The sequence below is a fragment of the Triticum urartu genome, chromosome 7, assembly GCF_003073215.2.
Source record: "Triticum urartu cultivar G1812 chromosome 7, Tu2.1, whole genome shotgun sequence".
Lineage (NCBI taxonomy): Eukaryota > Viridiplantae > Streptophyta > Magnoliopsida > Poales > Poaceae > Triticum > Triticum urartu.
This window is the reverse complement of record NC_053028.1, coordinates 616,415,941-616,427,457: the sequence shown is the minus strand read 5'-3', so window position 1 is coordinate 616,427,457 and position 11,517 is coordinate 616,415,941. Positions and strand designations below refer to the sequence as shown.

Genomic DNA, 11,517 nt, shown 5'->3' with positions numbered 1-11,517 from the left:
AAGAGTTTTTGACTTCATTAAAAATGACAAAGAAATTTGTGTATACAAGAAGTTTAGTGGGAGCTCTATAGCATTTATAGTCTTATATGTATTTTCCATATTTTTGATTGGAAATAATGTAAAGTTTATAAGCACAATAAAAGATTTTGTAGAATATGTTGCTAATGAAAGAATAAAGGTGAAGCAACTTATTGGACATAAAAATCTATATAGATAAATCAAGACGTCTGGTTACTCTAAGCCGAAATGAATACATTGACAAGATTTTAAAAGGTTTAAAATGGAGAAAGTGTTTTCTCCTAATGTCACATAGCATGATGCTTAAGATAAACCATTGTCTATAAGACAGTTGATAAGCATGTGCAGATTAGTGGAATTCAATAAACCTTGATAATCGAATCCATCATGAATACTATGATATGTATTAGGCCAAATGTTTCTTATGCACTAAGTGTTAGTAGCATGTACCAAAGTGATCCTGGATTGGTTCACTAGGCAAATTGTTAATATAATTAAGTACCTAAGAAGGACAAAAGGACTTTCTCCTTGTTTATAAGAGGAGATGAAGAGATCGGTGTAAATGCTTACACGAACACCAGCTTTATGACTGACACAAAATTATTATTGAGCTATAATAAATTGTTTGGAATATTTTTAAGCATAAACAATATTGTGGATTCTATAGCGTCAGATGAATATGTTGTAAGCATCATATGTTTCAAAGCAGTCTGGATCAAGAAGTGTCCTGATATAGTTAGTGTGATCCCAAGCGGTGAAACCAATAACATTGTATTGTGAATAGTAGTGTCATTGCTCAAAGCAAAAGGAATCAAGATCCCGTGTAGAGATCAGACATGACTAACACAAATATTACATGGTTTTGAATGTGCCAAAATCGATGGCGAAGACTGTACCACAAGCAAGGCATGAGCAACAGGGATAAGTTATGGGTGTTAAAATAGGCTATGCAACTAGATTGTTGACTCTAGTGCAAGTGGGAGACTGTTGGAAATATGCCCTAGAGGCAATAATATTGTATTATTATATTTCCATTTTCATAATTAAGAGTTTATATTTCATGTTATAATTGCTATGATCCTGGAATATGTGACTCAGTGGAAAACTCATATGCACGTGTGGAATGATAAACGGTAAAGAATAGGTTCCTAGTCTTGCCTCTAAGACAGGCTCAAGTGTTGTTGGTGATCATGTTTTCCGAACCTTAGGATACCGTTAAGTGTAACGATAGTCCTAAAAAACAATGAGAGTATGATGTTAGAAGAATTATGATATTGAATCGACCCAAACTTTTTTGTTATACTTTGAGATAATATCGTCTGAAATCAATTTTTATAACAAGGAGTGTTAACATGTGTTTTTGTTCCTTAGACCATGAGAGTATCTTAGTCACTTCTTACCATATGATGAGCCTTGGGGTTGCTCAAACGTCAACTATAACATGATGATCATAACGACAACTTACAAGTTCATTGGAAAATTTGACAAGGGACTAGATAGCTCGAGAGTGGAATTTGCTTCTCCGCCAATGAAAAGATATTCTTAGGGACCTCTTGGTGCGACGGCATCCATCATTGTCTGGATAGACATAGGTGCCTATATCACGGGGATGCCAAAACATTTCAACGAGAGAAAAAACAAAACTAGTGACAAGAAGAATGGTATAGTGAGCATGTGTATGGCTCAGGAGGATGCCGATGCACCTCGGGTTCTGTAAAGTATCGAGAAACAAAGGGAACATCACATGATAACCAAAGGTTCACTCAATGTCATTCGCGTAATCATAGGGATCAATATGGACGTCGACGGTTCCGCCATCGACCAATGAATGAAGGGGTTTCGTTCTTGTCTATGTTTTACCGAACCTACAGGGTCACAAGCTTTAAAGTTATCACGGTCTGCTAAGTGTTAGTAGGACGATAGTATCGAGGATTTATTTGTCGAATTGTTTCATTAATATTTGGAATAGTTCCGAGATGAACATGAAGCGTTTCTGGGTCACCGGAAGGGGTTCGGAGTTTATTAGCTAATATTGGGCATTCCTGATAAATAATATATAGGTAGAAAATGGTTTTGGTGGTGTTAAATTAATAACAAAGGCTCTAGTAATTGTTATGAGGCTTTTATATTCAATTTAATATCAACGGGCCTTAAAAGACCAAGTGGTGGATGAAGAATTAGGCCACCAAGGCCAAATAGGGGAAGGCGCCCCCCTTTCCCACTTGGAAGACCGAATTGGAGTGGGGGACTCCTCCTCCCTAGGACGGCACACCAAGGAGGGGCTCCTTCCCTCCTTGTGTGGCGCCCCACCTCTCCCCTTCGACCTATATATACTAGAGAATTTTGCACTATTAGGACACATAAGTTTTGGAGCATGCTCTAGTTCTCTAGCTCTTGTCCTAGTTGGTCCTAGTTGATCAATTAGAGGCCGACGTAGATCCTCTAATCCTCATAATTAGAAGTCCAGTGTGGTTCTAATCTCCTCTCTCTAATTCTCCGACGACGATTGGCTCTGGACGGCGAAGCACTGCCAGATCGTGAAGATCATACGCTTGCAACAAAGTAGAGAGGTCATGCTTTTGGTCTTCCGTTCGAGGGATCATTCGTGGGCGGTTCGCGAGATCGTTCATCTATGGTTCGAGGGACTAGAAGTACGATCTACACCGACTCGTTTACTTCCTCTGTTACTCCGAGTCGGTAACGATCGTGATCCAAACCGTTTATGCATCTCCATATTGTTCCTGGGTGATCGTAGGGTGATTTCTTTTGTTTTCTACTATGTTTTTCCAACAAAATTTGGTCTGATACCAATGGCAGGTGAAAAACTAAGCCCGCCGCTAGAACTAATATACCAGTGGTGGGCGGTCCTCTCCGTACTCCACTGCTTATTTGGGTTCAGATTAACTATGGGGCAAACATATCAGTGGCGGGTGTCCCAAATCGGCCCACCACTAATAGTTAGAGCAATAGTTTTGGGCCCATCTAAACACCCATCATTTGTATTATTGATACTAATTTGGCTTACTATAAATGTGTGGGAAGCTATATCAGTCGCGGGCACTTAAGATCACCCATCTACCCAAATATGTAGGTATTTTAAAACAACATTTCTTGTGAGTTAGGATATGGCCAAACCATTTCTTTATTATTAGCAAAGAATAAAATGGAATTGTGGGTCTCACACACTCGTGGGACCAATATGCACATATGGATGCGCCAAAATGAGCGAAGTTGATCCCCATTTTTTTTCATTAGAGAAAAGACAAGCATCCGACTTTATAAATAAAGCCACCAAACAGAGTACCGAAACCAACGGAGCAAAATTAAGTAGCATACATACCAGACACAATAGCGTATTAAGAGTAGAAAACAGTTTAACAATGGCACACATACCAACTACCTACGACCAAAAGACTACAACATCTTAGAGATAAAACATAAAACCACGTCTATCATGAGGAAGCAACATGATCTTGCTGAAGGAGGGTAGACGCCGTTGATTGAACATGGGACTCCCCATATGAGAGTATTAGATAATTTTATGCTGCAAACATATAGGACTTTGTCTACGGTGGTGCTCTTTGAGTACTAAGGGCCTGTTCGATGGCTCCCCAACTACTGCAAAACCTTGAATCACACTTCTCGTTTCCACCGCCAGCTTCCGATGGGAGCCCTAGCGATAAAAATACGTTCGGCTCCTCGCTCCAGTTTCTGGTACTCTCCAGCAGGCCAATCTGCCTAGACCGGCTGAAGCCCAACCGGCTCAAGAGGTAACACGGCTTTAGGCCCAGTCGAACACATTAGCAGAGGCGAGATAGAAGTAGCGAACCGGTACGTGAACCCCTCGAGTCACTTAGCGGTGGCATCTCGATGTAAATAACGTCAACTCCAGTTTTCCCCTATTCTTGGATCACCCAAACTGCCGCTCCGCCTTTTTGTACATGAACGCAGCTTCAATCCGGAAAGCCGGGCTTCTTGGAGCTGGACCGTTCGGGCCAGCTTCCCTCATAGATTTGCTAAAGTTAGGAGCTGGCGAGCTACCGAACATGCCCTAATTTTTGAATTTTGACAATCTTAGATCTGGTCTTCACGCACCTTGTTGAAGGCATTTTCCTTAAGCTTATCGAGTCCTTCTTTTCTTGATGAAAACCGGTGATCTAACACTATTTTCTCGTTGAAAATATTAATATCAGGGAACCTTGTCAACAACAATGGTAAAGTTGATTTGTGGATTATTCGCCATGTCTTACTCATGCGTACTGCATTTATATCCACAGAATGCGAAAGCGACATTTCCAAAAAATAAAGGCCATGTGTGTCCTTAAAAGTAAAAAATAAAAATAAACAAGAAATGTGGCATTAGAATGCAACGAAAGTCCACACACATACCACGCTTAGTCAAAGTCGCCGGCGACACACAGACACGCCGATAGATACTAAGTGTCAATGGCGGCAACGAGGCCTGGAGTGGGAGAGGCCGCAGAGCGCAGGAGCGGGGAGCAGCGAGCATGGCGAGCCCATGGGACAGCCCTTCGACCAGCCTGTGGGGCACGCTGGGGCAGGCCTCCAACGTGGCGCAGCTGGTCGGCGTGGACGCGCTGGGGCTGGTCTCCATGGTCGTGCAGGCCGCCCTGGCGGCGCGCCGCCACCGGGACGCCTGCGTGCGGCTCGCGCAGCACGTGGAGCTCGTCGGCGGCCTGCTCAGGGAGCTGGAGCTCGCCGAGCTGATGCGGCGGGAGGCCACCAGGCGGCCGCTGGAGCAGCTCCGCGGCGCGCTGCGGCGGTGCTACGAGCTCGTCACGGCGTGCCAGGACTGCGGGTACCTCCGCCGCCTGCTTCTGGGTGCACGGATGGCCGACGAGCTCCGCGCCGCGCAGCACGAGATCGACATGTTCATCCGCCTCATCCCGCTCATCTCCCTCGTCGACAATTCGACAAACAGTCGTCGTGCCAAGGTAGGCGTGTTCCGGCTTGTCGCCGGTTAGTAGTTGCAACTTTCTTGGCGCTTATGTGGAAGTTCGTATGAAAATTGAAACCCATGGTAGTATGTGATTATGGAGTCATTTTATTTATAAAATTCGTTAAACTGATCTGTTCAAGTGATCCCCGGCATGATATGAATTTATAATTATGCTTGAATTGGGTGTAACTGCAAATTTGGTACTTCCAGTTACACAATTCGATATCAATTTAGCAATTCTGATTTTGTTTATAGAGCACCTCAATCACAGAACCTCTGCTGGTTGATTTTACATTGGTAATATTTGTCACTTAATCATGCTGATCCTTGTCTAGCAGGCCGAGGAGGGGGTGCTCAGTGTTGTCACAGACAATTCAAGTAGTCACATCAGGTCAGTTAATTTCCGTTGTGTATTTTATCATCGTTTTTTGAAATTTAAATCCAAAGTTTTGTGGCGTCTTTGACCAAACAATAACGTGGGAGGTTAACCACTTGTTATCTGACAAAGTGACAAGTGCAACCCAGATGACTGTTGACCATATTAGGTTGACTAGTGCCACCGCTTGGTTTAGATTTCTAGAGTAAAATCTGGTTCAGAGCTACATGCTACAAACCTACACCATATATGTAGACTAAATGTCTGAAATGTAAGCTGTGCATCAGATCAATGACTTTGTTTGACTTTAAATGCTATCAGCTGTTTGACTTAAAATATACTATGTTTTGACAAATTTCTACTAGTTTATTTGTCATTAAGCATCCTTCTTATGTTCCTTTTTAGGATTTTTTTCCCTTATATTGAATCCCTGTGAACTGTGAAGTCAAGTTATGTAGCTGTGCCATAATTTAATAAGTTATACAGACTCAAATGTCTGAAACTTGCCACCTTTTAGGAGTGTGTTGAAACCATCTCCAGCAAGAGCTTTGGAATTCTCCGAAATAAAGGTTCAAGGAGCTACTGAACTTTGCATTGTTGAAGAAAAAACATCTGTAGGTAAGTAGTTATTTATGAATTTCCTAATGCACTTAAGCATGAACTTAGGTATGCAATTAGTAGAGTGAAGTTTCATGCCAATGTTATTTGTTTTCAAGGATTTTGAATTGCTTTGTTATGTCTGTGTGCTGCTGCCATACCCTGCAGCTCATGTTTTTGGATATATTGCAACAGAGATGATAAAAAAAAAGTCCGTATGAATAATTTAATATATACTCCCTCCGTTCCGAATTACTTGTCTTAGATTTGTCTAGATACGGATGTATCTAACACTAAAATGAGTCTAGATACATCCGTATCTAGACAAATCCAAGACAAGTAATTTAGAACGGAGGGAGTATAAAATTATACATGTGCATACTTTTTCATGACAAACATTGTGTCACCACTCACCACATCAAATTTTACTGTGTCACATGTCATGGTGATAGCACTAGCTAGTGGAAACAAACATTCATCACATATTTTCCTCTGTTATTACGCAAATGAAATATATGACTTTGAATGATAACAACATCATCAATATCTTGCATGACTTCGTCTATTATAATCTCCATTTGTTTTCATATGATGGGAAGTCCCTAATTAGGCTGAGTTGATGATCACTAGAAAAAGCAAACTGAGGCATGCTCTCAATTATTGTGTATTCTCTTAGTCATGTAAAGGTTCTTTGCAATCCCATTAGTGACATGGATAAATTATCCATGAATCAGGAAAAGTTAACATGCAAGAACAGAAAATCTTCAACATTGAAGAACTCACTGAGCTTTGTACCCGTATAGAAGAAACTTGTGTGGGATTTGCAAAGTTCAACTTCTTTCAGATCGTGGATGCTACAGACAATTTCTCAGAGAGGAGAATACTTGGGCTTGGTGGATTCGGTACAGTTTATAAGGTAAATATGTGCCAATATCCAAACTAACTAACAAAGTGAATACCCGTCCTCCTTGTCTTCCCAATTAAGACCTGATTTCTGTTGATAGAATGTTATTTGAACTCCCTTAGTAACCATTGCAGGGTCAGTTGCCCAACGGACTTATGATTGCCATCAAAAGACTTGATGAGCATGCAACCGTATTTGATTTCGATAGTGAATTGCAGCTTGCGAAGCTTCAGCATGCCAATCTGACTAGGTTGCTAGGGTGGTGCATTCATGGGAAAGAAAGGATTCTTGTCTATGAGTTCATGCAAAATGGTTCCTTGGACCATTACATATCAGGTGCATTTTCTGTATTATCAGAGATATCTTTCAAGCACACCTCCTTTAATTCCTAGTAAATGTGCATGAATTCAAAACATCTACAGTTAAATGGAGGGCTACAACAAATCTAGTTTTCACCTGATTCTTTGTTGCTCGAATCATAAAAACTATTCTAGTTTGGTTTAGAGCAATATACATCAATAGTTGATAGAAGTTGCAATTTGATTATCTTTTGCAGAAAGAACAAAAGGACAAGTGCTGGACTGGTCTAAGCGATTCAAGATAATTACAGGGTTAACAGAGGGCCTTGTTTACCTGCATAAAGGCTCCATGTCCTGCCTTGTCCATAGAGACTTGAAACCACATAATATCCTCTTGGATTATAACATGAGCCCGAAGATTGCTGATTTTGGATCAGCTAGGACACTGAGTTCAGATGTAGCAGAAGAGCGCACGAGTAGGGTTGTGGGAACCAGGTATCAGCTGCCTACAATATCAATAATCACACATTCCCATCATTTGTTTTCAGATGTTCTAATCTTACAGTTTTGGCATCCTTTGTTTCACTTTTCAGTGGTTACAAAGCTCCAGAGTATGCATCTCAAGGAGTTTACTCGCTGAAGACAGATGTGTTCAGCTTTGGCATCTTGGTTCTGGTGATTATTAGTGGCCGAAAGAATACCATACTCAACAAGCAAGGGGATACTGTTGGTGATCTTGTACGAGATGTGAGTGAAAACATACATTTCAAGCAACATTTTTTCTCCACTCTCAGTATTAGAAAATAGACTTTCTGCATGTTTTTACTAAAGTGGTGAGTTTTAACCTATACCATTACTTGGCATCAAAAGTGGTGAACTTTTCTAATAGGGTGTGGAAAAGCAAGACTTATTTTAATACCTGGGCCATATAAATTGCATTGCATCTCTTTAAAGTCAAATGTATTATATATTTCAGGCCTGGCATATGTGGAAGGACCAAAGGTTGCATGAGCTTGTGGATCCGTTGTTAGGGGACAGATATGAAGTCGCTGAGATAACGAGATGCGCTCAAGTGGCACTGCTTTGTGCCCAGGAAGATCCAGCAGACCGGCCTGCCATGACAGATGTTGCTGCAATGCTGAACTCTGAAAACATAAGCTTACCAATGGAGCCTAAGCAGCCCACCGCGCTGATCCATGGGTGTGCCGACAGAGACACGGCATCGACATACATGAGCCAATCAGGCAGGACAATAGACATAACCATAACGAGTTCAGCTCCAATGTCGACTAGAGTTCGAATCATTCTAGACCCGGAGGTTTGATATGACGGAGAACATTCAGTAGCGTATATAATAGTAAAAAAAATGTAAGTGAGGATTATGGGCTTTTTATGGCTCAGGTATCGTACATATTTGAGATATCAAAGATCAGTTATGTGGAGTAAAAATAAACATGTGTGTGTGTGTGTGTCGTACCAGCTACCAGACTGATTTTCCATGAGCTACATTGTAATTCAAACGTATAATGTTTTTTTTCTGCTGCTACTCTAGCCAGTTCTCAGTGACGTTTAGCCAGGTTTGCTCATGTTTGGGAACAACTGTTTGCAAACCAAAACCGAAACTTAGCCGGCACATTCAATTTGGGAATGAGAAAATCATCAAACTTCAAGTTGGCAAGCAGCAAAGAGCACCATGCTGGTTAAGATTTTAACTCTGAACCGAAGGCCTGAAAGTTAACAAAGCATAATAAGGAAAACAATGCTACAAGCAGGCATTCTTCTGCAGGTCTATTTTTTTTAGAGATGCATTCTTCTGCAGGTCATTTTCTGATGATGCAAGAAGTCATTTGGCCTGGGCCGACTCGGATTCAAATTGCTCTTCTGGGCTGTATGCAAGAAGTCATTTGTGCTTTCTCTGAGGCTATGCATGCCTGGGCTGACTCGGATTCAAAAACGAAAGTGCGCGTTTTAGGTATGCCTGGGCCGACTTCGACTCGGATTCAAATTGTTTGCCGCGTCTCCAGCGTCCCTGTTTTCTTGATCGCCCCCTTTCCCCCAAATCACGATCCATCTGACCTCCCCTCCAATCCATCTTCCTCTCTCTCCCAACGCCGGATCGTTGCTCCTCGATCAACTCTGCGGCCGCGACCATGGCCGGCACCACGGTGCTCCCGCCGTCTCTGCTCCCGCGCCGTAGCGCCGCTGCCGCCGCCGACCTGCACTCCTGCTCCTCCCGCGTGCGCGTGAACCCCGCCTTGATGGCGAACCCCGCGGCTGCCAAGAGGCCAAAGCGCCCCGGATCCGTGCGCGGCGAGCAACCGCCGCCGGCGAAGCGCGTACGCGGTGCCTGCTCCGGGGGCGAGCTCCATGCCGCGGTCCCCGCCAACATCAAGGGTAGCAGCAAGCTTCCGTGTCCCAGCAGCGGCAAGGATCCGCTCCACTCCTCCGGGATCAAGAACCAGGTCGCCGAATCTCCGGCGAGCGCGACGCAGTCGAAGCCGCCGATCAGCATGCGCCAACTGATTGAGAATGCTCGCCTCGTCATGGATTGGGCTCACCCTGCCGCCGAAGAAGAGGCCAGCCGTCGGCGGGACATCGAGCGCAGCAGAGCGGAGGCCCGGCGAAAGGTGGAGCAGATGGCGGACACGGTGCAGTTCAACGACCCCTGGATCCATTACTCCGACGTGACCAAGTCCCCCGAGGAGCTGCTCCAAGCAAGACAGCACGCATGGCGTTATCAAGCTCACCGCATCGAGATGGCTCGTCGACGGGACTTTGCTCAAGCGATGCAAATCTACGGATGAGCGCTCGGGTGATGGAAGCAGAGGAAGAAATCATCAGCAGTGCAGGCTTGCTGGTGGTAGTCATGCATCAGAGGAAGCAAAGCAGAGGAACCAATTCCTTTCTTGAGTCCGTGTGGGTGAGCCTTCGAGTTAAGCTAGTCCTTCCTAAACCATTCACACATGAGTTTCATTTAATCTTTGCATCTCTAGGTTCTGCACTTAATCACCAAGATTTCTAGTGTTCTTTCAATCCCTTTCAGTCATTAGTAATTTTACAAGAGTGTCAGCAGAGTCTCCATCTAGCTAGGCAGCAAAAACCTTGTTAAGATGTGTACGGCATAGTTACACTACATCCACACCTGGTCCTAAGTAAGGGTTTAAGTAAATAAAGGGCATTTTCAATAAATCAAAGTAAAGCAGATGAGCCTAAAAAGGAAGCTCATGTACTGCAATTCCGGCACGAGACAGAGCGTAAAACGCATTCGCCGCAAAATCCAAAATGCCCGTTTGCTACCTGGCTTGTAGCAGGAAAAAAGGAGTAGAATTGAACTTGTCGATACACACAGTAATCATGTGAGCTGCCTAGCGTCTGGAGACTATGCTGACCCTCCTGTAAAATTAATCTTGGCTGACTTGGATTCTTAGGCATTGGCGTCGTGGTGAGTTAAAGTTGCAGTTTCTGACGAGTAGCATTGGTTGGTGAACTCTTGTGTGTATGTGTGAGTGAAGCTTTGAGCTAAGCAAGTCCTTGATGTACCGACTATCAAGTCATACTGTAATCAATTTTGGATTTGAATGAGAAAATTGTTGGTCTGAATTTTGCAGAGCATTTGAGTAATCTTTTCGTATCCATTTATTCTTGTATGCTTCTGTGGCTTCTTAAAGCATTCTGCTGCTCTAGTCGGAAAAGTGTGTGCTGAGGCACAGATCCAATGGAGGCCCGGCGAAAGGTGGAGCAGATGGTGGACACGGTGCAGTTCAACGACCCCTGCATCCATCACTCCGACGTGGCCAAGTCCCCTGAGGAGCTGCTCCAAGCACGACAGCAAGCATGGCATTATCAAGCTCAGCTCATCGAGATGGCTCGTCGATGGGACTATGCTCAAGCGATGCAAATCCACGGATGAGCGGTCAAGTGATCGAAGCAGAGGAAGAAATCATCAGCAGTGCAGCCTTGTTGGTGGTTGCAAGTGTGTAGTAGTATTTCACTGGCATGTTTTTCAGTAGTGCGAGTGAGATTCTTAATTTGGCCATCAATTAGTGTGCATTATGATCACAATTGATCAATGAATGCAAGGGATTGTTCTATGTAAAAGCATTGGATCTGATGTATGTTCTTTATGTAAAAGCATTGGATGTGATGATCCCACCAAGAAGATCACTTCTGTGCTTGAACTACTATTCCAGATGACTTCTATTTTCCTGGAGAAGAACAGATATGTGTGCTTGCTGAACTCCTGAATCCTGATGCAGAATTTACTTGTCGCATCAGACCTCTTTCTATGTTTTCGGTCTGTTGTATGCAAGCATTGGATCTGATGGATGCAAGCACACCAGGAAGATCACTTCTGTGCTTAAAC

At 43.4% G+C, this 11,517-nt stretch overlaps 1 protein-coding gene across 1 annotated transcript; it reads left to right on the top strand.

Moving 5' to 3' along the window:
* The first annotated feature begins 4,420 nt into the window (after positions 1-4,420).
* Positions 4,421-8,705, top strand: LOC125518110 (putative cysteine-rich receptor-like protein kinase 20). The gene is made up of 8 exons (XM_048683047.1): positions 4,421-4,973; positions 5,317-5,369; positions 5,872-5,972; positions 6,686-6,867; positions 6,990-7,191; positions 7,412-7,649; positions 7,748-7,901; positions 8,131-8,705. The coding sequence occupies exons 1-8, from the start codon at positions 4,527-4,529 to the stop codon at positions 8,476-8,478; spliced, it is 1,725 nt and encodes a 574-aa protein (XP_048539004.1). The 5' UTR covers positions 4,421-4,526; the 3' UTR covers positions 8,479-8,705.
* The last annotated feature ends 2,812 nt before the right edge of the window (positions 8,706-11,517 follow it).

Coding starts and splice junctions, on each gene's coding strand:
- LOC125518110 (XM_048683047.1), top strand. CDS start 4,527: ATGGCGAGCCCATGGGACAGCCCTTCGACCAGCCTGTGGGGCACGCTG. Junction 7,192..7,411: donor CTTGGACCATTACATATCAG/GTGCATTTTCTG, acceptor TATCTTTTGCAG/AAAGAACAAAAGGACAAGTG. Junction 7,650..7,747: donor AGTAGGGTTGTGGGAACCAG/GTATCAGCTGCC, acceptor TTCACTTTTCAG/TGGTTACAAAGCTCCAGAGT.